Source organism: Epargyreus clarus, unplaced genomic scaffold (assembly GCF_041222505.1).
Source record: "Epargyreus clarus isolate Ecla_fem2 unplaced genomic scaffold, WU_Ecla_fem_2.2 ptg000001l, whole genome shotgun sequence".
In the NCBI taxonomy this organism is placed as follows: Eukaryota; Metazoa; Arthropoda; class Insecta; order Lepidoptera; family Hesperiidae; genus Epargyreus; species Epargyreus clarus.
This window is the reverse complement of record NW_027332209.1, coordinates 13,853,656-13,876,405: the sequence shown is the minus strand read 5'-3', so window position 1 is coordinate 13,876,405 and position 22,750 is coordinate 13,853,656. Positions and strand designations below refer to the sequence as shown.

Here is a 22,750-nt window from a genome sequence, read left to right as displayed (position 1 = left end):
GTAAATTGAATGATTAATCGGGGTGCACGAGACAAACACCCCTGTATACTAGCTAAGTGACCGGGTTTCGTTTTGTTTCATAAATGTTATGATGGATCTAAAGAAATAATATGTTTTCTGTATGTTATGCTAATTAGAAAGGTAATGCATTGAATTTTAGGTGGTACTAAATGATTCTATTAATTTATGAATCTTATTACATTACCATATATGGTTTAATGGTGCATGTCTTTATTTAATTTGTTCACATATTGAGAAATATAGCATCCCTTAAACTAAATAGAACTTTAATCCTACCCAAAAAAGATAAATTAACTATATTGAATTTTAGTCTTCCCAAAAAGGATATTCTTTTATAATGCTGACTTTATTGATGATTTAATGATGTTCATCTTCAGGACTGAATCTTTTGGCCAGCTCAGTCTGACATACATAGGAAATTAGGTAATGGTGCAATATTCCTTTCATCTCCTGGACTTAATCTTTTAGTCGGTTTTGAGTGTTTGACCGACATACATAGAAATTATGTAGGATATTCCTACACAGATATTTATTTCCATGTTTATATACAGTTATGCTATAATCCGCTTATCGTATACGACTATAGCTATATATTCTAATCTAAGCTCGTTACAACAGATAATAAATTAAAAATGTTTCGCTATGTTGTCTGGTTGCGCGATCGCGACCAATTAATTTGTTAAGTGTCTACCATTTTCCTTACTCTGGGTAAAGTGTAATCCTTTCCTCTAGATTGCGCAAACATGTTGTTTCAAGGAAAAGACGGACGAATAACCATTTACATATATTTTTAATCCCTGGTATATAAATTCTTTGGAGAAGGTTCGTAAGTAGGTAATTCAAGTTAGAGTAAAATAGCATTCAGACTTTTTAATAAAATGGTATGTGACGTAATGAGTAGCAATAATACCGGTATCACAGAGACTCATTCTATCGAGATCCAGGTTCAATTCCTGGCTAGGCAGTCGTCTGATTAGTTGAGTCTAGATGCTTGTTTACAAAGGCTCAGAGATTCCAAAAGAAAAATGTTTAAGTCATCATCATCAACCCATTACTGTCCCACTACTGGGTATGGGTCTCCTCTCAGAATGAGAAAGATTAAGCCGTAGTCCACTGCGCTGGCTGGTTTAAGCAAGTGATAATAATTAATTTGTAAATATGCAGGGAGCTTTGAAAAGTCAGTCATACTTGATTTAAAACTAAATGACAAACAAACTTAGTAGCATAATTCCTACTATTATCATGTTACAGATGATCTCAAGACAATGTTAGCTCTCGGCTCTCTTTATGGAGTCATAAAGAAAGTTACATATTGCGGCTTACGACCGATAAAAAATAGGTGATGTAATAAAATGTGAAACTACGGCGCACCGGCGACAAAGTTGTTATGATTAATATGCAGTGCAGTCAACATAAATTGTAAGATAAGTCTGGAAAATACTGGAACGCTTCTAACAAACATCTTTTTCTAGTGTAAGGAAGTTCTGGTAGAAGTATGTGGAATGCCAATTCCAGTCAAGTCAAATCAAATCATTTATTTACAAGAACATAGTATTTTAGAAGGATCTTAAATTTATAACATGTATCTCATGTTCTACCGCATTGGGCGTGCCACACCACGCGTACCACATTGGGCCAGCTGACTTATGTGTTACGCCTTTCACACCTTATTAATAATAAATAATAATAATCAATCTTGCCAATTTATTGTCTATAAAACTTCGAAATTTGACAATTCCTACTTATATGGAAATAGTCATATTTAAATTATCAAAATTCAAAATTAGGTGGATTGAATATTATTTATAGGCCGTTTGTCCTTAAGAATGTGATCGGCTTCAGATAGAACCCTTGTTCTATATAGAGTTGGTTACAGATATCCATGGATGGCAGTTAACCCTTACGGCATGTCGTATCCATATCTACTATTAAGTTAGGATTAAAACTACTTCGCAACGATCCGCTACTAATATGTATGATGGTATATATTTTACCCCTAACCCTCCCCCCTACTAACTTAATAGCATGGATTTCCGCAAAGTAAGTCTAAAGCAACTCCTGATACAATTAACTACAAACCTACAGTTTCGTCTATTTTCTTATCGTCTTAAATACTCTTCTATATATATATAATAAAACTCAAAGGTGACTGACTGACATAGTGATCTGTGATTTGCCCAAACCGCTGGACGGATCGGGCTGAAATTTGGCGTGCAGGTAGATGTTATGACGTAGGCATCCGCTAAAAAAGGATTTTGATTAATTCTACCCCCAAGGGGATGAAATAGGGGATGAAAATATTACTTCGTAACGCGAGCGAAGCCGCGGGCAAAAGCTCGTTCTTTTCATATAACTGAAAATTTTAGACGTATGTAGTGTTCATTTAACATAACATTACTCTTGTTGATGCTTGACTACATTTCCATTTGCTATTTCTTTACCGTAAGTTTCTACATAATTTAAATGAAATGTACGAGATGCTGTAGACAAATTCTGAATAAAGCCCTTTGGCAAAAGCAGAAATTTTTGGAAATTTCGCATTGTGCGAGAATTTCTTTGTAAGGGGTGCATTGTTCTAATTTTTGACGAAGGTGACTGTAGAAAATACGTGTTTCTAATTTAAGTTGAAAACATACATTTTCGTTCAAAATTCTGATGATTTTAAACATTCTAATTTTTACTTGATAGCCGAGGGTAATGTTTTTCGTGCGTATTTTGTGCGTATGTCTCATTCTAAGCTGAGTCCTATTGTCTAAGAGGCTTGATAGAATTGACGTAGCAAACTCTATCTAGAGTAGCCTACAGTCCATTTGATAGTAAATGGTCAGTGCCTGCAATGGGAATCTGTAACAAAACTTATATAGAACAAAAGTTTCACCTAAAGTCAATCAAAGATGCATTGACACTCTTGATAACTTAGTTGATCGCCTCAATAAAGTATCTTTTCAGTATATTTTAAGTTAAGCTTTTTAAAAATAATAAGAGCTTCATTTTTGCAACTTATCAGACTTTATCGTAAAATATTTATAACATCAATGTTATCGCTAGTGTAATTACCTATCGACCCAATTTCCATAGAAACCTATTGATTCCAACCTTTTACTGGTTTCTTCTCTGAGAATTCAATTGTAAAGACAATGATGTTCGAAGAAGCGATTAAGCGTCATTAGCTCGCATTGAAGGCATACCGCCCTCGAAGCCTTGTCCCACATTACCTTCAGTAAAAATCATAACTTGTCCGTACGTCTGTCATTTTAACACGTTCGCTGCGTAAAAAAAAACAGTAACTTTCAGCTAGTGCGACGGCAGTCCAAAAATGCATCCACTTGACTTTCTTATTGTGCGTGGCAGGCCTTTTCGACCCGACACCTCTGGGTGGTATTGAAGCCCTATTATCTTAGTCAAGGCGCATTTTACATTATAAATTTTTATACTTTTAAAATCCTCATGAATCACTTGTCTATACATTAGTCCCGCCCCTGGCTCCTCCAAATAGAAAATTAGAAATTAGCAATCAAAAATGTCTGGTCGATAAGGCCCGATACCGCACTAGAGTGTAATTTCTGTAGTGATGGGATAGTAAAAGAAAAGAAAATATCGAGTCATTAATTTTATTAAATTTTAATAAACACAAGCCGAGCCTTTTTAATGTGTTACACATAAGTCAAAAATAGTAATTATAAAGGTAGACCAAAATTTTATATAATTACAAAGATTTTTCTTAGGGATTTCGAAATATGAACCACCGTATTCTTCTTCGTTATCACTATCATTTTCTAGTACTATTTTGTTTTTACAATGCGCCATTGTAACGAAGCTTGCAGGAAACCGAGTAGCGCGAGCGCGTCCTCCTCTCGAAGCTAGCACAACACTACTAGCGGGTCAACGCGTACGCATCTGCACAGTGCGGCAACAGGTCGCGAGCGGTCATCCACCAAAACAGGCCTGCCCCCGCACTGAGATAACTTTTTTTACGTTCTATGCGGCGGAGGTCGAAAAAGGCCTGCCGTAAAAATACCCAAGAAACAGGTTTCGCACTAGCGAGAAAGACCTATTTTTCCTGTGCGCATATTGGTTTGGCACCGCGTCGGGCCGATTGTGGGTGAACCGCAGTGAACGTGTTAAACTCACATTATTCATATGTGTTTTTGAGATTACATCAACATAATCAAATATTTTAATTTCGTCGAAATAACTATATGGATTCCTACATATTTATGGTATATTGTTAAATCTGTGTGTCTGTCAGAATTTTTTAATTAAATAATATTACCATAAACCACTAAGAATATTATTCATCGATTTATTCAAACCTTCGACGAAAATATAATGTCGCATCCAAATGCTTGCCAAAACTTAACAAGCCGTTACAAACGTATGGATAGAGCTCTTGACTTTTGTGTATGTTTGCAAGCATTTATAGCATAGCTTTTGATTAAATGAAGCCTTTGAATTAGTTTGGCAGTTGCGTCAAGTGCAATGCGTGTAGATGTAATAATCACACGCAAAAGTTTTTTTTTGATAGTGTAAAGCCGTATAGACGCGAAAGTATCTGGATCGAATTTCACTTAAATAGAAGGCTTTTCAGGGTTCAGAATACTTTTTATGTATCTAAAATAGAGGAATATAAAAACAGCAGGGGCTTTGAATATAATATCCAATAAGTGCACTTATATTGTGGCAACATTACGGATTATGCAACTAAGTTCATGTTTAAAACAATCTCCACATATTGCTGAGTATAGAAATGTGTTATTAATGTAGATATTTTATCCCCCCTCGATAGTATGCGGAGATAAATTATTTACATTTACATTATTTACTCGTACATTAATGTTTGATGTACAATTATAGAAGTAGGTACGTGATACTGTAGAATATTAATATGACTTTATATTATTGCTTATATACATTTTTAAGTAATCAGTTACCATATATTTTATTAAACATCAAAGGTTACAATAATAATAAAATATAATACCAATTAAATTATTAATTAATTTAATTATTTTTATTATAGCGAGGTAATGCTGCTAGTATCTTGGGTACACTTGCTCGAGGCAGCGATTTGGCTCATTTTTTTTATAATTTTTTTGTGTTAATCTTATTAGTTTAAGTTTAAATATTGTTTAATTGTTTTTTTAATTGTATTATAACGTTTTTAATTTTTAAGTTAAGTTTATTTAATAAAAATATTTTTTAAATTAAATTACCTACTTATATACTGTTTATGTATATATTTTATAAATATTTTAAACCTAAAGGTGGTGAAGTCCTTCGTGGTTCGGGGGTATCACCGTCACGCTATTTTAAAAACGTGTTAAAAGGTCCTTTGTTTTAGTTTAGTTCTCGAAGGTAGGAACACATCTGTGGCTAACCTTTAATACGACTTTAATCTTAATTGCGGTTAGTTATAAATATCAGCGGACGGCAGTAACTACATACAATTGGACCGCATATTTCATAAACTTATATGTGTGTGGTGTAAGGGCAGTGATAGTGATGGTTAAGAAACCCAGCCTCTCGATCGAGGGGTCCGAGGCTTAAATCTTAGACACCTCTGATTGTTCAAAGTTATGTGCGTATTAGAAATTAATTATCACTTGTTTAAACTATACCTATAAAAAATCTCATAGATATGTGAAGTCTAAATAATACGAATACGCACTTGGCCAGCGCGGTGGCGCCAGGCAGCCAGACAGACAGACAGACAGACAGCCTAATCCTTCTCACTCTGAGACACTTGCCCAGCAGTGGGACAGTAATGGGTTGATGATGATGATGATATGTGTGTGAATAATAAAGAAACGTTTCCTATATTTGCCAAATATCTGCGATAATGTCGTTAATAATATAATTTGGCAATTCCTGTCAATTTATGGATATTTAGGGCTAAGTATCTTTCGGTTGCCACGGAATACTTTCTGGCTTTCTTACGAAGGAAAATAGAGATCGCATAATAACAGCATAACAGTAAAATGTTTATGTATTCAGCGAACAAATACCCATTACTATCATCTGGGTGCCCTAATCCGATTACAGATAGATACATCATGGTATATTACTAATAATGTTACGTCATATAGTGTTAGCGCTTGAATAATAAATTACTAGATATTATGCCTGAGTTACATAAGAGGATACTTTAGTTTATAGGAGTGGTAACATCTGTGGTCGGCTTCAGGTGGAAACTGATCCATATCGAGTTCGTTACCAGTGTCCATGGGCGGCAGATACCACTTACCATCAGGTGCAAGTTGTTTCATCATCATCATCAACCCATTACTGTCCCGCTGCCGGGCGCGGGTCTCCTCTCAGAATGAGAAGGATAAGGCCATAGTCTACCGCGCTGGCCAAATGCGTATTGGTAGACTTCACATACCTTTGAGATATATTTTTTTATAAATCTCTCAGGTATGCAGATTTCCTCACGATGTTTTCCTTCACCGTCTTAGCAAGTGATAATTAATTACCAATACGCACATAATTTCGAAAAATCGGAGGTGCGTGCGTGGGATTTGAACCTCGGACCCCTCGATCGAGAGGCGGAGTTTCTTTACCACTAGGCTATCACTGCTTTTTGTCAAGTTGATTAGTGGTCAGGTAGTTCTAGATTGAATGGTGTGATAAAGCACATATTTTCTCGACTGCAGAGGGTAATGTTTTTCGCGTATATAAATGTTTTGATTTTCCTTTTGGCACGTCATGCAGCCCAGCTTGACGGATTCTAACATGTTAGGTGTCGTTGGATTCGTGTCATAGGAGCTCTTCGAAAAAGGTGCAAAAAGAGGTCTCATCCAAAGCTGGCGATGCATTGGCGACTCTTCTGATGTTGCAAATGTCCATAAGCACCGTTGATTACTTTCCATCAGATAGCACGTACCTATGCTTAATCGTGGGGTTAAACAATAGAAAAACTTTTAAAGCAGTCTGGTATTTTGTTTTTACGATAATTATCTAGTTAAATAAAGCGTTCCGACTTAGTCCTCAACATCTGTGAGACACATTGAATAGGATTTTCGTCCTTCTTATATAACAATAGATCAAAACTCTTTTTATTATCGCGATAATCGCAAATTACAAATGTACTGTTCATTTAATTTTGCGAGGCATTAAAATAAATGACCCTTCACAAAACGTGAAATTAACAAAAAGCAATACATTTTCCAGCCAGTAACATCAAGTGACTATTCATATAAGGGCTCGTGTGTAGAGCCCTTAATGATTGTGTATTCAACAGAGGGCGTCGCAATACCTGCACAGTAGGGATGTTCTGGAGTTCTATAGCTGTAACGAAACAATGGGATATTCGAAAATATCCGAAAGTTTCGGATTGGCCAATTATATCTAGATAAATTATATTGGTATTGTTTCTCTACATTATTTGTTATACTCAAGTACTAATAATCAGTGAAAATATCTAATAACTAAAAATGTACGCGAAATTGTAGTATCTTTCAAGTGTCAAATGATTCGGTGATTTGTGCGAGCAAATTTTAATATTTTTATGTTATTATTTTTTTATGATCCTTTATCTTAACGAACAATCTAAGTAATTTAAACAAAAGATAGAGCAATGATTGCCTTAATAGGTGCTTTATTGCAACAAACAATATTAATTAAGTAATAAGAGTGAGGAGACTGTCGTTGCTCTCAGAAACCTTCTTTCAAATCTTTAGGCTTACCACTAGCTACAATTTAATTAATCGAATCAGCCAACAAATAAGTCAAAATAATGTTTTTTTTATTCCTCTGCTTTATAAATCCCTATCGTAATTCAGATCCCGTTTCGTACCCCGAACATCCCTAGCACGCCAACGTGTAGCCCGTTAATTGCAAACGCACACGCCATTCCAGTCATTATTCCGAACACATAAAGACAATAGTCTCTTGCATTATCTATAATTATACGATGTTTCTGTTCTGAATATCTTATCTGTTGGGAGACTATTTTCAACCTTAAGCTATGGTGTTAAGCTGCAGATAGGAAGGAATTCTCCTCTTGAGTCATACTTGGTTAAGAATGCAAGAGCGTTGATTGAATATGAATTATAACGTGGGTTTAGATGTGTGTTAACTATAGCTATGTAGCGAATAAATCGCTTTAACTATTAGGACACGTGGAGTGACTGTAGGTACCTATCGTTAATACAGTTGATATTAATACTTTAACATGTATTAATTGTTGTTGTTGTTGTTGACGACCCGCGTGGCGGAGCGGTCACCATGTCGGTCTGACGCGCAGAGTGTCCCGGGTTCGATCGCCGGCCAGACAGATTTCTAAATGATGAATTTAGATTTCTGTTTCTGGGTCTGGGTGTTTGTGTATTTGTCTCTGTGTGTGTCCATAGCCCTCACGATACAGGGAATCCTAGTGTGGGGCTGTGAGTGTAGAAAGCGTTTTAATATTATAAATTCTACTTGAGTTTACAAGGAATAATCTCAAGAAATGAACCTTTTTTTTTGTCGAGGGGGAAACCTTCAAAAGGTACCCGACAACGTGGGAGCGACGCCGAGTTATGTGGGATTTTTACCGCACTAAAACCCCCCCGGTGGCCGTCCTCTGCGCTGCGTTGAGGGCTCCGGGATCTCCAAAGGAACGCAACCGGAGTCCTCTAAGCGCGTTGCCCCGTCGGGCTCCGCCCAGGTGAGCTTGACGCTCGCCACACCATCTGGTGTATACGACGGTATGCGACCACACATACCGTCGTCCTTCCCGGGGCCGCTGGCCGTGCGGTTCGAGCTCCCACTCTTGCCGCCCGCAACCCCGGAAGCCCCCTTTTAGTCGCCTCTTACGACAGGCAGGAGATACCGTAGCCCTATTCTAGTCCCGGAACTACAGGGACCAAGAAATGAACCTACTGTGTAATTGTAAAATATTACCATAGTATAAGGATCTATTTGTACCGTCATAGTACCTACCTACTTTTAAGCAGATAAATAAAAAAATATTTACAGGAGATGATCTATTTTCATTGGGTAGGTTTTAAACACGGAAAATTAATACTCTTCAGGTGTAAAAAGGTAAAATATCTTACAGTTATAGGTAGATCACATAGTATCAGGTGGAGCCCGCTAAAAGTAAAGGCTCTAGCCATAGGCTCTAGCTAATGACTTAGCGGGGTAACATGTATTTTAAATTTCCATGGTTCTTTATAGTTTTATGGTTCTTTATGGCGCCCGATATTTATAGGTAATTGTGTCTCCATTGTGATTGTTATAGGTATTAATATCGCGTCAAAATCTCTAAACACGATTTCCACCCACCTTCTCGCCCCCTGACATAACATTTGGCATTTCCAAGAAATGTTCCTTGCCTCATTATCGCTGAAAGACGTGGGAAAAATAATAAATATGTTTACAGGTTGTATCTATTTGTGTTTTTATCTAAGTCTTAAATAACATGGCATAACTTTCCGCTTGTAACGGTTGAGTTGGTGAACCAATTTTTTTAAATATTTTTGTAAAAGACTATCAATATGTTTAGATACTTTTTTATTTTATGTAAAGTATATTTACAAAATGTTATAAACAGTTAAGAGTAAGCATGTATAAGTAAAAAATGTTTACTTATTTGTAATAAGATGAAAATATCGTTTCATTGCAGTTTTGCGAGATAGATTTGGTAATTTTTATATAGGAGTTATGAGTTATTTAAAATTTGATTATTTATCTCATAGTTCTTTTTTCACCTATTTCATAAGATATTTAATAAGTGAACCTTGTAATAACTGCATAAGGGAGTATCAGCTTAAATCTATCGCTCCAAATTGGCGACATTCCAATGAATCCATGTCTTGTGTTCCTACCGTCCATCGCTGCTTTAAGCCATCTCCATCTGGTCATTAGGTCCTACCACCAAAATAACAGTAACATGTTGTTCCAGTATCAGACATCGGGCACAACATCGTGCAGGATGCCTTCCTCATCGCCGTGGAGGAGCAGGCCCGGCAGCGGCTGCAGCGGCTCTCGGCCCTCAAGCGGATCACACCGGTTGACATGTCCAAACTCTCTGTAGAGGTAAGTGTTGAAAGGGTTAGTAAGCCCTTGGTTTCTTGTATAGGAATAGTAGACGAGCATGCAGTCTATTTGATGGTAAAAAGTTATTGCCGCCCATGGACATCTGTAAGATTAAATTCTTTCCAGTGATCTACCACAGAATCACCGCTACCCCTAAATATTGAACTGGGGAGTCTCGGAAAAAGTATGTCTCCCTTACCATACTCTTCAAGCCAGAACACAGCAGGATTTAACACTGATGTAAGACAGAAATAGGTGTGCTGGCACGTTGGTGTGTGTTGGCACCTTGGTTATGATAGTAAATTATTAATTCGGTTTTTTATCCGAATTTGCGAGGTATCTAAACTTTGAATGTGTGTTAAATCCTCTAATAGGATTGCTTTTTTTTCGTTGTACAAAGATCAGTACCCTTACCAGGAGTTTTTACGTTTCGACAAATATGACTGTTTTGGTATTTGTTTACGTATTGGCCCATATGATTTCCTAGTTCGGACACAATCCGCTAGGGGCGCTGATTGGAATTTGTATTGGCAAATACGTAAACAAATACCAAAACAGTTATATTTGTCGAAACGTAAAAACTCCTGGTAAGGGTACAGCACACCTATCAGCAGTAAGTAGCCTTATAGATGTTCGTAGTGACAGTGACTCTATAAGGTATATTTAAGGTAATAGAACCATTAGAACTGCAATAATACAACACTCACGTTTGAAGGTAAGGAAAAGCAAATACGTGCACGAAGTCTCTTAAATTAGTCATTACGGTTTTTATTTAGTCTTTAGCTAACTACGCTGTGTGATCGATGTCAGATAGAAGTAGAATTTGGATTTATTATAGCATTGCAATATTCGTTTGCACAATTTCATAAAAAAAAAAAGAACTGGAAATGCGTAAGTACTAGACACATAATTAATAAAATGCTTATAGTATTACTATAGGTACCTTAAGACTAGTAAATTCTTAGATCTACTCGTAGCTTGTCCTTTACAGGCAGTGTTTATCCATTGCATCTATAGTTGGTATTATATCAGGCTGTGGAGTATTGTTTGTCAGCCACACAGGGCGAAGTTCTGTTCTCTCAAGTTCCTAGCGTCTAAAGTAAAGGAGGTAGCGGATCAGTAGAGCGATTTTAACTATTTATATTATTCATTATACATTTCATTTTACGAATGTTTTAAAAACCGAACCTACCTTCATCAATCTGCATAAGAGTAGGTAGTGTGATAGAAAAAATATATTGTATTAGCAAACAATCATACTATCCAATGGTCATTAGTCATGGATATTTGTAACCAACTCCATTTAGAATAAGGGTTTAGATGTCCATGGGAGGCAGTAGCCACTTACCATCAGAAAAGTAAAAAAAGAGTCAGCCAGCATCCAATCCACATCCTTTCACCGAAACACAGAAACTATTTCCCATTGGAATCCGTCACATCAGAGGGCGTCTCCCCGAACCATACTCGTCCTTTTAATTATCTAAATCTGCCCAATTTGACAAGATCACCAAGCAGTGAAACATTAAACAGAGTTACATTAAATCACAAAATTGAAGCAAACCGTAGAGTTTTCGCGAACCGCCGCCGGCACCTAAGGGTGCAAACTCCACCCCCTTCCACAGCTTCGTTATTTCCATTCGGGTGGTACTGCGCTCATCCCCCTTGCATTACGCGATTTCATACGATTTCAGCTTTGAGCTAAAGGGTTTCGCAGTCAAAAGCAGCCCGAGTTTGTACTTTGTGTTACTGTATTAAGTGGAGCGTGAATTAATTTGTTGTTAAATTATATGGGTGTTGTGAAGCGAAACGTTCTGACTTAGGTGGTACTTGGTAGGTAAGTGTATTCTATGATTACACTGCGGAGTTTCTGTTGATAAGAAAGGGAATGACCCTTAGTTAATATAATGGCGTAAAAATTGTCGTCGTCAGACCATTACTATCCTACTACTGGCTCTTCTAACAGAGAGAAAGGGTTTTTTTTCAAAGAATCCTCAGGCAAGTAGATCCTCACGATGTTTTCATTCGCCGTTATGTGATAATTCGTTTTTAATAGGCACACAGCTTTGAAAAATCAGCTGTGCGTGACTGGGTTTGAACCTAGGATCACCCGATTGAGAGACCGACTTTCAACTCTTAAAATGTAGTGGAATCATATATTATATATTTTCATACAGCGTAGCGCAACGGTCACCAAAATGGTTAGCCACGTAGCGTTTCCCGTTCAATTGTAGCTAGGCTAGGCTAGATATTTAACAATTAAAATATGAGATTAGATATCTGTGTTGCGTGTTTTTTTGTGAATGTTAACGTTAACATTACATTTATCTGAACTAAGTATCTATATATATAAAAGCAAAAAGATACTCACGTTCAAAACGTATTAATCAAGGTTTTGGCTAAACTACTGAAGCTCGAATCATGAAATTTGGAATATAGCTTCATTTTATAATGTAGATGCGCACTAAGAACGGATTTTAAGATATTCCACCGTTAAGGGGGTTAAATAGGGGTTTAAAGTTAATATGCAAGTCCGTCAGTTTTAATGCAAACTGGATGAAAATTGGTATTTAGCTTTCTGATTTAAAGTTATAAAAATCTAATCTAAGGGTTTTCCAAAATCATCCCTAAAGGTGGTTAAATAGGGGTTGACAGCTTATTTTCAATTTTGCCATTTTGAAAGCTAGCACTATGAAAGTTAGCCATTGCTTTACTGGTTAGATATAAAAGAACTTCAGTTCTACTGTTTTTGGAAAATCAACCCCTATGTGGGTCAAATAAGGGTTGTAAGTTTGTATGAAAGTCCCCCAGTTTTGATGTAAACTCTATGAAAATCGGTATTTGGGTTTTAGATACAAAATAATTAAATACATATTTCACATTTTTTGGAAAATCAACCCTTAAGTTGGTAAAATAAGGGTTGACAGTTTATTTTAAAATTTGCCAATGTGGTAGCCAGCGCTACGAAAATTAGCCATTGCCTTACTGGTTCGATATAGTGGTATTTTAATTCTACCGTTTTTGGAAAATCAACCCTTATGTGGGTTAAATAAGGGTTGTAAGTTTGTATGATAGTCCCCCAGTTTTGATGTAAACTCTATAAAAATCGGTATTTGGGTTTTCGATACAAAATAATTAAATACCTATTTCACAATTTTTGGAAAATCAACCCTTAAGTTGATAAAATAAGGGTTGGCAGTTTATTTTAAATTTTGCCAATGTGATAGCCAGCGCTACGAAAGTTAGCCATTGCCTTACTGGTTAGATATAGTGGTATTTTAATTCTACCATTTATGGAAAATCAACCCTTATGTAGGTTAAATAAGGTTGGTAAGTTTGTATGATAGTCCCCCAGTTTTGATGTAAACTATACGAAAATCGGTATTTGGCTTTTCTATAGAAAATAATTAAATACCTATTTCATTGTTTTTGGAAAATCATCCCTTAGGGTTGTTAAATGGGGGTTGGAGTTTTATTTCAAACTCCGTTAATTTGGAAGCAGGGACAGTAAAAACTTGCATTTGGCTTTCTGGTTGGAAATAATAGAACTTTTTTAACACCATTTATAGAAAAACTACCCTTAAGAGGGTAAAATAGGGGTAGAAACTTCGTTTAGAAGTCCGCAGATTTTGAAGCAGTCTATGAAAATTGGTATTTGGCTTTCAGATTGAAAATAATAGGACACGTTTTTCACCGTTTATGGAATATCAACCCTCTAGGTCGTATAATAGTGGATGGAATTTTATTTTAAAATACGTTCATTTGGGAGCAAGGACTGTAAAAAATTGCATTTGGCTTTCTGGTACGGAATGATAGAACTTTTTTAATACCATTTATGGAAAACCTACCCTTAAGAGGGTAAAATAGGGGTAGAAACTTCGTTTAGAAGTTCGCAGATTTTGCAGCAAAGTCTATGTAATTTGGTATTCGGCTGTCTGATTTAAAATAATAGGACACCTATTTCACAATTTTTGTAAAATCAACCCTTAAGGTCGTTTAATAGGGGATGAAATTTTATTTAAAAATCCGTTAATTTTGAAGGAAGCACTATGAAAATTACCACTGTACACAATGAAGTATCTGAGTCACTTTTTTTTAGATCAACCCTTAAGACGGCTATAAAAGGGTGTATGCAGTATGCCTTTCTGTTTAGACACCTGTTTCAGCATTTTTCAGAATCAGTGCAGAAAAGATTTGTGTAGGGCGATATTCCACGGGCAATCGTAACATATTTTTAACATGTAATACGCGTGCTGAAGTGCAGAACAGCAGATTTTTAGTAACGCGCAGACCCGCGGGCCTCACGCCACCCATGGATCACGGGTTGACGATCGCTGGTGTTGTTGAACATTAGCTTTCAGAATTTTTCTGATGAAATATTTGAAATTCCACTAGGAGGTAAAATAAGTGTTATAAGTATTATTTATTTATTTATGTAATTAGGCATACCAACTAAGTACATAATATGAATCTAATATTAATATGACGATTAGAAAAAGTTTTAAACTATGCACTTAAATTACAGGTTTGCACAACATTAGAAATAAGTTAAATCAAAATCAGACTCGCTAATGTCCTTATACGGGAATCTTTTAGGTTCAAAGTTAGAAACATGAAATTTCAAATACTAATTCACACGTAAGCACAATTATTTTAACATGCGTATTTTTATTCATATGTACCATATTTTGGTATCCTGACTACATCGTAATCACTTTGGATACACTGCTTGCTGATATTTTGTCCCTGCCGTGAGGTATGGTTGTGGTTATACGTGGATTAGAGATGGTGATGTGGTAGACACATTGACCTTGGATAAAAATTTTGGGCTAGAATAGGGCTACAGTATCCCTTGCCTGACGTAAGAGACTAAAGGGGGACTTTTAGGGGTAAGAATGGGAGCTCTTATCGCTCAGCCAGCGACCCTAGAAAGAACCTCTGTATGTAAGGCTGCATACCTTAAGCTGAACTCCAAAAGTTGTGAGAGGGGGTTTTAGTGCGTTTATAATTTGCCATACGGTTAGCACCTAACCGTTACCATACGGTCCCCAAGTATATCTTATGGATCGTTATGATTTTTCCATAGTGGTTAGGTACTTTATAGGTCGGAGAATAACATGGACGGTTCCTATGGAATATTGTAAATAATTATTATTGTATCTTACATGTTACTTATATTTTAAAGAAGTTTCATTACAGTCCACTTATTAGAGTTTAAATGTATGTTTCTGATGAAAGCTTGACCAATTTAGGTATAACATTAACGAAAAAAGGTATTAATATTTAATTAATAAAAAAACTTTTTATTAATGTTACTTTATCGTTAAAATTGTTAAAGGTACAAATTTACAATTACAGTTATTTGTATGTCATATCATATTTCTTACGCGAGCGAAGCCGCGGGTTCTGCTAGTTTTTATATATATGGGAGTAGCAGACGAGCATACAGTCCATCTGATGGTTAGTGGATTGGATTGATTACCCATGTAATCAATCCCAGATAAGATTAGATATTCCTACTTAAGGTCAGCTACAGATACGCCGCTACCTCTTAGGACTAAGTTGGAACACCTCGGAAAAGTATGTCTCCCTTACCACACCCGTCAAACCAGAACACAGCAGCGCTTAACGCTGCTGTTACGAGGCAGAAATAGGTGCACCGCCACATCTAGTCGAACCACAAAGGGTTCTACCACCGTCTATAGTAACCCAAAATTTACAAGACCTTGTTCATATCAAAAGATAACATATTCCTCACATTTAATTTGGTGTCAATGGAGCGCAAAAAACAACATTTTAATTTAATTGCACGTGACATTGAAGTTTGAAGTGAAAGTTCGTTTGGCGCTCGATAAATAGAATAATTGGTCGAGTGCGAGTCAAATTCGCACGCAGACGGTTCAGTACGACTAAATTTTATTAATTTTATTTGTAGTATTATAGTAGTAGTCATAGAAGTAAATGTTTTGTGGATATTTGGACTGTCTAACTTTTACGGTTGAATAGTTAAAGTGAAAAAGAGGAAAGCGATTTATTGTATGGTGATCACCATTTATTTTCGAGCTTCTTATTTTTAGTATTTGTCGTTATATCCAACATTATATATACTCTGAAAACAATGCAAGTCTTTATATTTTACGGTTCAAGACAAACGGACGGTCAGCGTTCCGTTTTTGCTCTTTGTGTATGGAACCCTAAAATAATATTCAAAGGCTAAAATCAAAACGTGTCAAAAGCAGCGCCACTAAAAACCGTCTGAAATAAATTATAAAAACTGCAAAGTAAGAGGCACTCCAAACGATCGCTCCTCGAAAACATTTACAGAGAAAAATAGTGCACTATAGAGCTTGCACCTTTGGAGCTGAAGTGACAGGGTTTTAAATTTTGGGATTTTTTATTTACGAAAAGGAATTTAATATACAGTAGAGCGTCGATTATCCGAACTAATTGGGGGACGTGGGTGTTCGGAAAACCGGTATTTTCGGATAATCGAACTAATGTACATATATATTGATTCAGTCATACAAATTTACGTACAGTTAAATGAAAACCATATAATTTACATTTATGAATATCTTTAATGACAAATAGGAAATAAACAAAAAAAAGTGCAGACAATCTTGTAGTCAAACTAGTGTTTACTAATTAAAATTAACGCTTAAAAAAATCTTGAATCTTCGTCTGCCGAAGCAAGCCTACCCGCTTATGACACGCTAGATCACGTACTTTTTTGAGAACAGATATTTGATACTGGTCGCTCTCGGCCTGTGTTTCAAACCAGCGCAAGGCAATATCTAAGCAAGTAAACGCTTCAGAAGCACTAACTATGTTTTCATCTTCATTATCTGAACTTGCAGTTGATGTGGTGCTAGTGGTGGCGTCATCCTTATTAGTCATGAGGTCTAAAATTTTGCTATCCTGCATAATTTGGTACCCGGGATCTTCATCGTCGATATCCATCCATTCTTGAACCTGTTCTTCATCACATTCGTGGCAATCGAGATTTTTTAGCATATCTATCATTTCAGATACATCTTCGTGTTTCTCATTTACACATCCAATTTGAGGATCTCCCTCTATATCCAAAACTTTATTCCACGCTTTTAACTTTTAACGAAAAATTTTGTTTATCGACTAGCAGTTACTAGGACGTACAATAACGAAGTGAACAAGTCGCGACAAGTGTGCGAAAACTGACGCGCGGGCGGGCGGTGGTGAGAGGTGGGGGCATTGAACCGCGCGTACTATGTTCGGATAAGCGGTCGTTCGGTTGAGCGACGTTCGGATAATCGACGCTCCACTGTATCTTAGACATAAAATCAGTTTATTAAATTGAATTGGTATTGGCTAATTCATCTGGTAGTGGCCATCAATCGGAAATAGTATTTAAGCCTATCCGAGGTCGGTCTCAAATGCATCTGTCCTGAAAATCTTCATGGATAGCAATGCATAGCTTAATTAATTTTGAATGCCTTTTGTAGTCACTGAAGTCCTGAGGTCGGCGTCAGCGGCGTTGCTACCCCTGAAAATCTTGAAGGCGAGCAATGCATACCTCAATCAAGTTTAAATACCTTCTGTAGTATCTTTCTTATTCCATCTTTTAAATCATATCACAGAATGCCGGTTGACAATGTTAATAAAGAGTTAAAGAAGTACCTAGTTGTGACAGTGGTTTTAATGAACCGTGAATGGTTTTACCACCGTTGATTTATTTTAATATCCTTAATCACAATTTAAAATAAATTTTAATTGTATCCATTTCAACGTTTAGATCGATTTAACAAAAGCCACTTACCAAAATTTGAAACCATGTCATTTTATACCAAAGGTGCCTGCGCTCCAAAGTCCTTGTAAAATAAAATTCCCACCGAGTTTTGAGCATGCAACAATTATCGCGCCGGCCCACTTGTTGCTCTCATTCGGATCCTCCAGAGGTTTTGTAAAATTAAAACGGCGAGGCCGTGTGTCAATCCATTAAAAAATTCACGAAAGTTACGGGCTCCGCGCTCGTGTTGGTTGATTTATGAAGGCGACCGGATCCGGAATACTCTCGTGTAAATGGTACGGAATTTACGGAACACGTCCCGAGCGCTCATTAACATGCGGATTATTCTGAGCTTTTAAATTATGAGTGTTTGTGACTTTTTCATGGATACGTGATGTGTAAGCGAGGGGAAGACATTTTTTATGGAATTAAAACAGTAAACGACCGTGCGTCTGAGAGAAATTATTTTCGTCGATCGAAATCTGTAACTTGAAGGTTGAATAACCCTTTTGGGTTCGACTACGTTGGCATCACCACCAATGATAAAGCGCTGCTGTGTACTGTAGGGTATGGCAATAGAGACGTAGAATTAATCGAGGTGCTCCATCTTAGTTGTCAGAGTAGCACAACGCTTCATTAGAAAACTAACCTTATCTTAGGTTGGATATAGATCTTTCGTTTGCCACTTTGCCAGTATTATAAATAAAAAATATCTTAATTTGGCTAGAGTTAAGCTTTAAATCCTTCGTGTTTTTGACCAGAGGCACCATCGACACGTGTTTATCAAAAGACAGCAGTGTTAAGCGCCGTTCAATTTAGACCTTAGGGTGAGCATAGAATCTGTAACTGAGGATAACAACTCTGTGTGGGATTGATTACAGATGTCCATGGGCGGTAGTAAAGTTGTAATAAATGGATATTTTGGTTGTATTTAAGGTAATTAATTGGCCACATATTACGTAAATACCCTATAATATAATAACAGACTTACTACTTACCACTTACAAAGATGGTCTACATGCACAATTGTAACTACTATAACATAAAAAGCTTCTACGAACCAATTTAATATAGGATATGTTATTGTAAATCGTCCATCATATGTACAATTGTACACAACTATCGTATGTACGATTGCCTATCGTCAGACACTCACGCGCATGGCACAAACGTTGACCACAATGACATCAGCAGATGGAATAAATTTATCCAAGCCGTTAGTATAAGGTTTAAGACTCAAGGATAAAAATGTACCATGAAGTACCTCAAACTTCAATTTATTTAATTAAGGTACTTGAAATTTAATTAAAAGTACTTACAGTAAGTTACTAAGTATTTAAAATTTCAACACCAGATGCAATCATCATCCAACACCTATTTGAATTAGTTAAAATGACACGGGTTATTAATGTTATGTTTCGTCGTCAACCCATTACTGTACCATTTCTGAGCACCCTTTCAGGAGCGAGACGGGTTAAGGTCACAGTTCATCGCGCTAGCCAAGTGCGAATTGGTAGACATTAGACTTTAAAAAAAAAGTCTTCACTTGTAGATTTCCTTAGTTTGTTTTACTCGTACTTCTCTGTAATAGAAGTGATAATTAATTGGTAATACTCATATAATCGGTAAGACACATCATCAGAATTTAATTACCCCGATAGAAATCCAGAGGTTCTATAATAATTTGTGTCATATTATAGGCTGCTGCTTATGTTAGGTACTAAGACCTACAATTTAATCCTCTATGGTATTTACAGTTTATTGTTTACTGTAGTTATGGGGAGCAATTTACTAGGCAATATAAAAGGTAAAATTGAGGCACACTAGAGATTTATCTCAACAGGCAGCTATCGGGCAACAATGCGCTTGCTGATTGTTCTCTCAAATGAGCTATTGTTGATGCACGTATGATTTAAGATATTGTGCATAGCATAGGTACTGTGGAAGATTCCGATTCAAACGTTTTGTGTATTGTTTGGTTCATTTTACTTTATAAATGCGTGGTTTTGATTTGTGGGTAATAGGAAACAATAGTTTATTTTTAATTTTTCGTTTTTAACTTTTACTTAAATCAATAGATAGATTACTAATCAGCAAAATCCTGTCTATATAGTGCTATGCTGAAAATGGCAATAAACTATCAGTAAAATTAGTTTATAGTGAAGATTAAAAACTCATATTTCTTATTTCTTTCTAGCTAAACAAAAAGAAACGGGTACCGCCAGAGAACCGACAGGAGCTGAACGGCTACATAGCGAACTCTTCAGTCTACGTGACGTCGATAAACGAAAATGGTGCTATAGAGAGCAAACCCACGATATCTTCACCGAAATCACAACCAAAATCATTACAAGCAAAGCCAGCACCGGTGATAGCGAACGGAATTGAAAAAAAGAAAGAAGTGGAAGTGAAAGAAGAAAAAGTGGAACCAGAGAAACACGAGAAGGATTCGAGTGAGAAAAGTGTTAAAGTTAAAGTGGAATGTGAAGTGAATGAAAGTGAAGTGACTAGTGATAAAGATAAAAGTGAAGCGTACAATGTTGCTAGGGAGCATTTGAACAACGGACGGTGTGAGAAGTTGCTGGGAGAGCAGCCCGACCACAGAATCAGGACTACCGCCATCGTCGAGAATAACAAATTAGGACCAGGAGAAAAGGGGTGAGTAGTAGACCGTAGATTTAATTAATTTAAAGTAACGTAGCGCAGAATGCCCCTCTTGAATGACACTACTTTTATAATATAGAATAGTAGTACGAAGTTATTGTCATTAAATTTTAAGTTTCAAGTCATGTGTATCAAAAGTAAAGAATAGAGACATTATTACTCCAAGGACTGAAAAAATATAGAAAAGAATAGTTAAAAAGTTACCAGTGGAAAATAGTAAAATATGGACTTAGATATTCATGTAACTACACTAATTTGAATTCCATATTTTAAAAAAGCAGTAACAAAAAATGATACAAACCTGTGATACGATATTAACTTGACTCATGATTGGAGATTTGCATAAACTGATTTGAATTTGATCATGTGGCTGTAGAACGAAATACTATTTAAAAGGTGTTTGTATATTGTCTCACTGTTCTAAAGCGTTTCATTTCGAATTTATAAAATGAAATTTAAAACAGAGCGTTCAATCAATTCTAAGGCCATGCGTGATAACGGATCGAATCCGTTACAGTTTTTTGAGTTTCACAAAACATATTTGACCCAGAATTTTGGAATGGTCGTAGCTACCAATTATTAATGAATGCAGCTCACAAACCAATTACAGTTAGGTTTGATAACACTAACGTTCGCTGGCCAACTTTGTAACGGGGGGGTTTGTAACTGCTCTCTGGGGGGAGAAAAAACGATTTTATGGAAATTAAGTGGTGTGGATGTTCAGAGCATACTGCATTCAATAGAGATTTTGTGTTTATCAGTGTTTTAAATTAAAATAGTAGGTTCTCGCAAATTTTAGTACCTACTATGAATTTGTATTATTTTCACTTCATAACTTAGTCATACTGTGCATGATTATTTCCTAGGCGCAGAACCGGTTAATATTGTAGGAGTGCTTATGAAAGATTTGATTAGGGATTCTTATATCTACTGTACTTATAGACATATAATTTTTATTAAGAATCAGATGGACTTAAAACAGGATTTTAGCCCAGCACAGGATGTCTTCATAAATTTTTTCAATTCACTTTTATGTCTATTTTTACTGAATAGATTCATATTATTTTCTAAAAACATTTCACTTCACATCGGTAAAATAGTTAACTTGTCTTTTGAGTTAAACCTTGAAGATGTTAGATTGCAAATTTTTCCCTCTGATAGTCTACTATTTACAGAGACTTAAACTCAAGTGTTTAACGAAATAATTATTATTAGTTCAATTGATCTTAAGATAGATACAGAGCGCATAATTATTTTTAAACGCTTACCCAAATAACAAACAACAATTAAAGTTCTCACAATAGTCGACGCTAGTTACGCACAGAATAAAATGTCGATTTGCGCCAACCTTGGCTAAATTGGTTGACTGATTGAGTTGCCGCGAAGAGATGACCTTAGAAAGTAACGAGGAACACGATTGTCAAGGGTTATGTAGGCATTTGCACTTTTCTTTAGCTATATTGGTGGTAGAACCCTTTGTGAACGTGTTGACGCATCTTTTCTGCATTTTAACAATAATGTGAAGCGGTGCTATGTACTGGTTTGAATGGTGTGGTTAGGAACTTATGGAGACCTACACGAGGCATTCGATAAAGACCCATTGGTGGTAAACCTCGTTAAACTGGTTGAAGTTACAAGCTATTTGTGAAGTAGATTATAGATAGATATAGATATTTTTGACGAACTCAATATAAAACGGGGGTTCTACCTAAAGCCTGTCATAAATGTCTTTCCATAACTGAGGAGTTTGATGTTTGCCACATATCTAAGTCTGCATACACAACCTTCCACCAAAACGTATATGTAGGTATATGTAGGTGCGGAGGTGGTACCCCCGAGGTGGAACCATAATGTGTTTACCTCCTTTTATCTACCTTCTACTTCTAATATCAATTCAAACATTAAGTTATGTGCAAAGTCAAATATCATTACGCTGACTTTAACATAAATTTAAATGTCATTGTTATTATACATCAATCAAAATCATTATGTCATCACAGTATCGCATGTCAGCCAATTTTGGAAAACGTACGAGTACAATGATGAATGATTCATACAAGTTAATATGTAGTAGGTTTAGGTGTAAACTTTACAATCGTTACAGCTATAACTGCTTTACAGATTAACAGCTAAATGTAATTCCTGATTTCGGAAGGGTAGTAGGTTCAAAATTAGTAATCAAGTTGAGATTTCAATAAAATAAAGCCGCAAAGATGTATACAATTCATCTGATGGTAAGTGGCTGCACCGCTGCCCACTTATAAAAAATATTTTTTTCGGAAA

General features: G+C 36.2%; 1 protein-coding gene across 1 annotated transcript in view; it reads left to right on the top strand.

Moving 5' to 3' along the window:
- sdt (MAGUK p55 family member stardust) overlaps window positions 1–22,750 on the top strand; it is a 182,291-nt gene that overhangs the window by 16,425 nt on the left and 143,116 nt on the right. The window contains exons 4-5 of the mRNA XM_073091756.1: window positions 9,908–10,041; window positions 20,001–20,461. Of these exons, the coding sequence (XP_072947857.1) occupies window positions 9,908–10,041; window positions 20,001–20,461 (595 nt within the window). The remainder of the gene's footprint in view (window positions 1–9,907; window positions 10,042–20,000; window positions 20,462–22,750) is intronic.